We start from the raw sequence: 9046 nt of genomic DNA, 5'->3' as shown, positions 1-9046 counted from the left end.
ACGACGGCAATTTTACCCATGGGTATGGGTATCCGCGGGTACGGTACCCACATGGCAGGGTATGGGCACACTTTTATACCCACGGGTAGTACCCATATGGCCATATCCTACCCATTAAGTCATGGGTAGGGTATGGGTATAGTCTTGTACCTACGGGTATACCCATACCCTGCCCGTTTATGAACTAATGTTAAGTTGTCGTCAATTAGTCCTTAATTTGTCATGTGACTCGTCCACTCCTATTGACTTAAGAGTATGTTGTGATTTCTAAATTTTGATATTGGTCAATTTACTCATCTACATGTTATTGCACTGAGATAATTGATTTTTTTTGTCAAATGTGCTATCAATGAGCTTAAAATTGTGAACAACTTGTGCAATATTTGTTCTACCCGCTGGGTACCCAATGGGTACGGGTACCCGTTGGGTATGGGTATGGGTAAAGTTTCATACCCATGGGTACGGGTATGGGTAGAATTTTGTACCCACTGGCTATACGGGTATGGGTATGGTATTGCTCTACTCTGCCCATACCCTACCCATTGCCATCCTTAGGAGGGAGCATAAGTTTTCCATACATTGCAAACTATAAAAATACAATTACAAGTTTTTGGATTTTGTTCTTTTCTTATGAGTAGATGTAGAATAAGCAACGTTTAACGGAAAATGTTCTTTTTGGCGAACTGCACAGGAAGAACACATGATCTATAATTGTGAATATGCTGTCACTATTTGCTGCTCCCTCCGTATCAAAATATAAGACGCTTTTGACACTGTCATAGTGTAAAAAAACATCTTATATTTTGATACAGAGGGAGTATTTTTTTTATCATCATATTTGTCTTTATGTGGGCCCCAAGTTTAGAAATATTTCTCTGTGAAATCTTGCTTACTTAAAGTGCACTCTAACATGTACTCCCTCTGTCCGGAAATACTTGTCGGAGAAATGGATGTATCTAGGCGTATTTTAGTTCTAGATACATCCATTTTATCCATTTTACCGACGAGTATTTCCGAACGGAGGGAGTAGATATTAGTTTTTTTTTGAAATTAATAACTACACTGTGACTTTTCTAAGACAAGAACTCACTGGAGCTTGGTATATAAAAAAACCCCACACTCTTCCGTACATAGGTAGTGTATACGTTGTTTTGTACTCCGTCCGTTTCTAAATATAAGTCTTTTTAGAGATTTCAATGCGGACTACATACGGATGCATATAGACATATTTTAGAGTGTAGATTCACTCATTTTGCTCCATATGTAGTCTGTATTGGAATCTCTAAAAAGACTTATATTTAGGAACGGAGGGAGTACATATCAGCTGGTAGCACATCCATGTTTTCCATCGTTATTATGTTACTTATCTGAAATTGTTTGTTGCAGAACTCTTAAGGGTCATTCGAAGACTAAATTTGAAAGATCAGTGGACTGACTTGTCACTTCACTTTATAACTTTGTATGCTCTGAGATCAACAATATCTGAGAATACTCGTGCACAGAATCATTTCAGAAGCATCGGAGGACTGGAGGTTCTATTGGATGGACTGGGACTACCATCAAGCAAATTTTCAGTCTCAAAGCATTCTTTTGTCCCCAGTGATGAAAGGTAAATGTTTCACTGTTTCAGCAGTGGCATATTGCTTTGTTCCGTGCCATAGAATTTAGTCTGCGACCATTTATTTCATCTGTTCCACCGAGCATCAATATTAATAAATTGATACATATTCCGTAGCTTGTACTTTACAACAGCTAGTGCTGCCAACTTTCATGCATTGCCATTGAAGAGCAGTATCTTACATCTCCCTTTCTACTAGAGGAGACAGCTTTATAGTAATGTTAGTGTCTTCTTAGCCACTCCCTCCATTCCATAATCAAAGAGATTCTAGTTTTGTCCTAAGTCAAACTTAGAACTTAGACATCTATGACACCAAATTAATACAGTATGGAAATATATTTCATGATGGATCTAATGAAACTAACTTGGTTTTGTAGATGTTGATATATTTTTCTATAGGCTTGGTCAAACTTAAAGAAGTTTAACTTAGGACAAAACTAGATCACTTACATTTTGGAATGGAAGGAGTACCTGCTATCAAGTGTTCAATAGGACCAGTTTACCATTATAAAAACTGAAGGCACATTTTAACAACAATCTGCGATAGCAAAGATACATTTATCTGATCGTGTTTTGTGTGTTTGCCGTTCAGTTCCGTTCTTGTGTTCTAACATGACATGCTTTTGCAGGAGTGACATTCTGCAGCTCCAGATACTATCTTTGGAAATTCTGAGGGAAGCGGTGTATCCTGTTGCATAACTTTTCCTTTAGATAGATCTTTGCATTCCTTATAATACTTTGTTCTATTTCTAGATTCTGCCTTTCTGGAGCAATGATAACATATAGGTACTTCATATGCTGACCTCTTATGTAGCAAACGAGTTATAGTTAGATCATCGGCATAGATTGATAGTGCTAACTTTACCTATGAGGTCGTTGCTCACCATTTTGGTCAGAATTTTGTTTTCTGTTTCGACTTAGATGACATATAATGTTTGCAGTCTCTCTTGGATCCTTGACTGTTTATTCAGTTTCGGTAATGTTAACAATTTGCAGTTCCTATGTGAAAATGGACGGATACATAAATTTGCGAACAGCATCTGTTGGCCCGCATTTATGTTTCAGGAGTTTCATCAGCAGAAATTTCTTGATCCCGAGGTGCCCAACTGGAAACTTGATAGACAAAGTACCGGGAATTCACCTACATTAGAATCATTCCCAAGTCCTGTTGATATTCTTAATACGATCGAATGGAATGAGTATTCTGTAAAGTTAAGCAAGGCACTTTGTTCTTTCCTTCTTCCTCCTAATGAGATCAGGTACTGTCCTGGTTCAACTGTTACCAAAATTTCTCTACCCATCTCGTTGGCATACTGGGAGCAATGTGCAAGGTGGATCATAAAGATTCTTTCAACTGTTTTCCCGTGCATCAAAGCATGTGCTAGTGAAACGGAATTGCCTAACCATATAAGGTAAGTTCTTATTCCCCATTGGTTTGGTGTACGTCTTTGTTAATTAGATTAGTTAATTATCACTCACTGTTTCAAAATTTCCAGTCTATGAAGAGTATTGGCAAGAGGGCACCTCCTGCACCCATGGGCATATGCACCCACTTTTCAAAAAATGCACTTTAAGCATGTTTCAAAATGTTGAAAAATTCAAAAAAAAAATTCATGCATACATGTTCGCAAATGTGTGTGTGTGGCACAAAGTTTTGTGAAAAAATGTCTTTTTGTTTTGTCTCCGCAAAAAGGACAAATTTCAGTGCTTCTAAATAGTGTTCCACGACACAATTTTTTGTCTTTTTTGCACAGGCCACAAAAAAGTTATTTTTTCGTGAAACTTTATGCACACACATAGAACATGGAGACGTATCCGTGCAACCTTTTTCAGATTTTTTTAGCATTTAGAAATGTGTTATCCGAAGTGGGTTCATATGTACCCGGGTTCATCCATGAACTTCCCATGTATTGGCTTCATATATAAGATACTGTCCAAGCTAAGATTTAGAGGAAAAAAGTTCTGTTACATAGTTAATTCTACTCCCTCCGTTTGGAATTACTTGTCTCGGATATGGATGTATCTAGAACTAAAATACATCTAGATACATCCATTTCTGCGACAAGTAATTCCGAACGGAGGGAGTACCATATTGCATTATTGCCATTTCCAACAATCTGTTAGATACTATCCAACATATGAGTAATTTTCCGTAGCGCGGCTAGTCTCGTAGTATCTATTGTCGCTCCTTTTTCCATTCTTCTTGCAATTGTTCATTGTTCTGTTTATAATTTTTCCCTTTATGGTCAACACCTTTGTCTGTATCTGTATGCAAATACCATGTTTCCTTAGTTCCTTCAGGTGATTGAATTTCTAATTGTCTATGTAGTTTAACTGCATTGTTCTGTTCTGTAAATTTCCTTTGTTGATAAATTATTTTGATGTATTCAGGATTTTATCAAATATCCTACAACATTACATGCTCAGCACATTTAGGAAAGTTCTCATTTCAGCACCAGTTCTACTCAAATCTTTTCGAGAGGAGGGCTTGTGGGATCTGATATTCTCAGAGAAAATTTTCTATTTCGGATCATCCCTGGAGTGCATTCATCAGATTGTTGGTGAGACTGAGACACAAACTGATCATTTCACTGACGCTGCCGAATCAACTGGCTACAAAAGTAATCTACCTGATGTCAACATCCTTCAGTCAGAAGCTATTTCCTTCTTGGAGTTTGCTGCAACACTGAATGAAAACACAAATAACCTGGTATCCAAAATTTCTCCTTCCCCGCATAATATGTTGCTCATTTTACATAATTTTGAATACTGTCATGTTTTTTTTTGCATTCATGTCTTTAAAATAGTTTTGTTTTGTTTGTAGCCAGAATGCTCAGCATTGTTAAGTGCACTGGAACACTGCACTAATGGTCCTGGATTGGTTGCTACCATTCTTAAGAGCTTTCATGTTATCCTGAAACTTGCCACTGAGCAAACTCTAGTTTCTTTCAAGTCATTGGACGTGCTTACCAGAGTCCTGAAGGTTGCATGCCTTCAAGCACAAGAACTAAGGAAGGCACATCCAAGCGATGACTTCAGGGGAAATGGTTCTCAATCAAACAATGTTCAGATGGATTCTCTAGATGAGAGAATTAAGAATGCTCTTACATGTGTCGAATTGGCTTTCAACCTTTTCAAAGAATATGTCACAATATCTAACCTTGGAAGGATGATAATTTTACATAATGCCAATTGTATTGGGTGCCTATTTGATTTATTCCAAGAAGAGAACCTCCGGAAACATGTACTGGAGCAAGTTCTTGCCTTATATAGGGTATAACCATGTTTACTATTCTCTCGTTTTTATCACACTTGATATTACTTCTAGAATTAACTTTCTCCTCCCTTGTTCTTTGTTCTTTCTTACAATCAGTTGCCTCCATCATCAGCACAAGATCATACAGCAAAGTTGCAACTATGCTCCAAATATTTAGAGACCTTCACTCGTGCAAAAGAGCATGAAAAGAACTTTGCAGAAATGTCGATTGATTTATTAGTTACCTTGAGAGAGATCATTTTGATAGATCGCGCGGTATGTTTTTTTATAGATGGGGACAGTAATTGCATATTATTGGCTTGTTTCTTCCCAATTTTAGTAGCACTCCATGCCTGATGAATCCCTAATATCTTTTGCTAGTATTACCAAAATCTGTTTCGCAATGGGGAGTGCTTCCTGCATATAGTCTCTTTATTGAATGGAACTTTTGATGAAGCAGTTGGGGAGCAATTGGTCCTTAATGTCCTTCAGACGTTGACCTCATTACTTGCTGAAAATGATGAATCCAAGGTAATCATATACTGCTTTAGTTCGCTTCACATGTTCTCTGTATGAGCTATATGGGGCCAATAATAGTTTTTGGTCTTTTCTGGATGGCCACCTGTGCTGTCCTCTTGTTACAAGGTATTCACCCAAAATTATAAAGGTTTACTTTGTTGTGGAACCAGCTGATTTCTGGTGAAACCAGGTTATCCAGCAATAAAAAAAATTCTCCTATTTCTCAATGGTCACACAATTTTTTTCTTCCATTCTTTGTAAGGATTAATTGAAAACGTCAATTAGAATAAAAGTTGCCATAATCAACGAGCGTAGTTACTCTGGTTCATGTAACTTACTTGCTTAATGCTTTTTTTTCCTGATTTATCTTATCCAGGCTGCTTTTAGAATGTTGGTTGGTGTGGGCTACCAAACACTGCAAAGCTTGCTATTGGACTTCTGTAAATGGCTGCCAAGTCGGAAACTCTTGGATGCCCTACTTGGTATGCTTGTCGATGGGACTTTTGAGATAAATGAAAAGACAACAATAAAGGTATGCAATCTTCATGATCTTTGAAGCAATGTGATCCTTGTATATTCAGTTGCTTCACTCAATTGTACCTGCATTGTAACTTGATTCTTTACCCTGATGTTTTCTTTTTCTCCACAGAATGAAGATGTAATTATACTTTTCTTAAATGTTCTACAAAAGGTTCGTCCCTCTCTCTCTCTCTCTCTCGCGCACACACACACACACACACACTGTTGTTTTGCATTCATATGTTTATGTAACAATGGTGCTTCTGATTGGCAGAGCAGTACTTCGCTTCAACATTATGGGCTTGTGGTCTTACAGCAATTGCTCAAAGGGTCCATTACAAATAGAACTTATTGTTTCAAAGCAGGATTACTTAGCTTTCTTCTTGACTGGTTTTCTGTTGAGGAATGGGAGGACACAGTTATAAAAATTGCAGAGTTAATTCAGATTATTGGAGGACATAGTATTTCCGGGAAAGATATCCGGAAAATGTTTGCTCTCTTGCGTGGTGAGAAAATTAGTGTCAAGCAGAAGCATAGCTCATTGCTTTTGACAAGTCTTAGTCATATGCTCAAGGAAAAGGGACCTGAAGCTTTCTTTGAGTTCAGTGGTCATGATTCTGTGAGTTATTTTCATTTCAGTACTTTAATTGTTTTCTATAATCTGTTTCCTGACATAACTTTAATGATCATTTTAAGTATATTTGCCTCAGTTGCCATTATGGTATACAAGTTTATATTTTGAAGCAATGCCATATTGTTCTCTTCATGGTTCTGAATAAAAGCTGCCGAACAGTTACTTTGTTTTATTCAAGTAATATTTATGTGGTGAATTTCTTCCCCTCAACAGGGTATTGAAGTAAAATCACCTGTTCAATGGCCTTACAGTAAAGGTTTATCTTTCTGCTGTTGGCTTAGAGTGGAAAGCTTCCCTGAGAATGGTATGATGGGCCTTTTCTCCTTTTTCACGGAAAATGGAAAAGGATGTTTAGCTATGCTTGGGAAAAATACTCTAGTCTATGAGGTAATGGTGGTTGCTGCCTTCATCTTTTCCAAGAACTTTCGGTAAATTAGTCTTGTATTTCTTTTTCATTGGTTAAATTATATCCTGACAAATAAATTCTTTGGTCAGTAAAATTGGGAAATATTTATTCAAGACAAAATTACTTTCTGAAGTTGGTTATTCGATCGCTAAGTTGGCTACATAATTGTGTGAAATCCAACATAGTTGCTGACTTACGTTTTTTTCATGAAAATCCTAGTTTGGTTTTACATATATTTCAATAAATTTCTTTGTTTCCTCAAAAGAAGATTTGTCTCCATTTCACTGACTAATCTTTGATCATGTAATGCTGGTTTCACCATAGATTAATCCACGCTAACAGAAGTATGATTTAATCCATGTTTCTATTTGAGTGAAATACACTATTGTTCCGTAAACTTTGAGGAAATGAGTACTTCAGTCCATGAACTCCAGAGACGCACACATATCACCATAAATTCGTTTAAGTGATGCAGTTTAGTCCAAAACTGGTTTGGTGGGGAAGATGACGCGCAGTTGGACCGATTGCGCGCACCCCAGCGAGAATGCGCGACGGTGCTCCTACACCTGCGTCTCCTGCTTGTACTTCCGCCGGGACCTGGCCTCCTGCCGCAAGGGAGACGCATGCAAGTAGCGCACAACGTCTTCGAGTCCTGGCTCCACCTGACGGCGATATGGTGTCGAGGTGGAAGGCGCAGTCGGTCTGAGAAATTTACAGAAAACTCCCTTGCTAAAACTCCCCCTCGGTCGAGGTCCTCCACTCGCACACATGCTGCGTCACCAAATCGTTTTTTGGACTAAAATGACTGAAACAAGTTTATGGTGCTATCTGTGCGTTTGTTGAGTTTGTGGACAGTTGTTTAGTAGCCATTACCAAGATGGTTTTTAAAACTCGGCCATTTTGCTGATAAGAACTCTATATGTTACTTAGTTATACATATAAATCCATATGGCATGAGCTCGTTATTTGACTTAAGTTGTCGAATAACAAAGTTTGATTTTAGTATTAATGTCAAATTTAATCACCCTATCTACCTTATGCAGTCTGTCAGTCAAAAGAATCAGTGTGTTTTGTTGCCTTTAAGCCTCCCAACGAAGCAATGGAAATTCCTTTCTGTTACTCATACAGTAGGGAGAGCTTTTTCTGGAGGAAGCCAGCTGAGATGCTATGTAGATGGCGATTTAGTATCAACTGAGAAATGCAGGTGAGTTAGCACACCATTTGACTGAGCCTGTTCTGTTTCTGTAATAATATCTAAGGATTTGAAATAGTCCCTAGTATTTTCGTGTTTAATATTTGAAATTTCTTTTCTTTGTCCATGGTTTTTATCACTATTAGTTCTTACATGTGTGTGTGTGTGTGTGTACCTAATAAGGACTCCTAGACCAATACTAATACTCCTTAACACCCCCCTCAAATGCAATGTGTATGCAATAGCATTGCATTTGAAGAAGTGTAACACTAGAAAATAAATGATAACCCAAAATCCGCGTCTTGAGAGTGTAGCATGAAGATTCTTCAAAACCTGTTGAGTCAAGCCAAAGGAGATAAAGAGAAGATGGCGCATTAGAGGAAGACACCACATCAGTAGAAGATACAAGAGATCAATAGAAGTTGGGTTGTCAAAAGTTGGCACATCAAGAGGATGAAGCATTGCACACAAAATCATAGCCCAAGAAAACTGGCGGCAAAAGAAGCTCGGCAGCATGAGAATGGACGTAGATTGACAATGCAAAAGAGGCCACAAAAATCCTATAGAAAGGACAAGGTTCAGAAAGAGGCTGACGGATAAAGATATGGTGGACTCGCATGACATGAGAAACACGAAGAAGAGCAACGGACTTGGTGGACACAACGGAAAACATAGAGAGCTAGAAGCTAGAAAGCATACACTAGACGAAGATGCAAGCCATGTAGTCAGAAGAGGCTGCGGAGGAGACCGTGCAGGTGAGATGCCGGCAGGAAACAGAAAAGAAGAGCAACTAGTGGAAGAGCACAACGCCGATGAAAGGTGTATGTGCGAGACGGAGTCGACAAAGAACATCGTCGAGAATCACCAAACATCAAGGGAAAGAAGAGATGCTAGATGACATT

The 9046-nt window shown here is 38.2% G+C and overlaps 1 protein-coding gene across 4 annotated transcripts in view; it reads left to right on the top strand.

Moving 5' to 3' along the window:
• LOC119315416 (BEACH domain-containing protein B-like) overlaps positions 1–9046 on the top strand; it is a 30477-nt gene that overhangs the window by 5029 nt on the left and 16402 nt on the right. For all 4 annotated transcript variants that reach the window (XM_037590045.1, XM_037590044.1, XM_037590042.1 and 1 more), the window contains exons 6-17: positions 1387–1609; positions 2248–2301; positions 2590–3030; positions 4010–4328; positions 4443–4892; positions 4992–5150; positions 5256–5405; positions 5770–5925; positions 6043–6084; positions 6187–6531; positions 6760–6933; positions 7996–8156. In XM_037590045.1, the coding sequence (XP_037445942.1) occupies positions 1387–1609; positions 2248–2301; positions 2590–3030; positions 4010–4328; positions 4443–4892; positions 4992–5150; positions 5256–5405; positions 5770–5925; positions 6043–6084; positions 6187–6531; positions 6760–6933; positions 7996–8156 (2674 nt within the window). The remainder of the gene's footprint in view (positions 1–1386; positions 1610–2247; positions 2302–2589; positions 3031–4009; positions 4329–4442; positions 4893–4991; positions 5151–5255; positions 5406–5769; positions 5926–6042; positions 6085–6186; positions 6532–6759; positions 6934–7995; positions 8157–9046) is intronic.

This window comes from Triticum dicoccoides, chromosome 6A, assembly GCF_002162155.2.
Source record: "Triticum dicoccoides isolate Atlit2015 ecotype Zavitan chromosome 6A, WEW_v2.0, whole genome shotgun sequence".
NCBI classification, from domain to species: Eukaryota; Viridiplantae; Streptophyta; class Magnoliopsida; order Poales; family Poaceae; genus Triticum; species Triticum dicoccoides.
The sequence above is the reverse complement of the archived record's forward strand: the minus strand, read 5'-3'. Positions and strand labels throughout refer to the sequence as shown.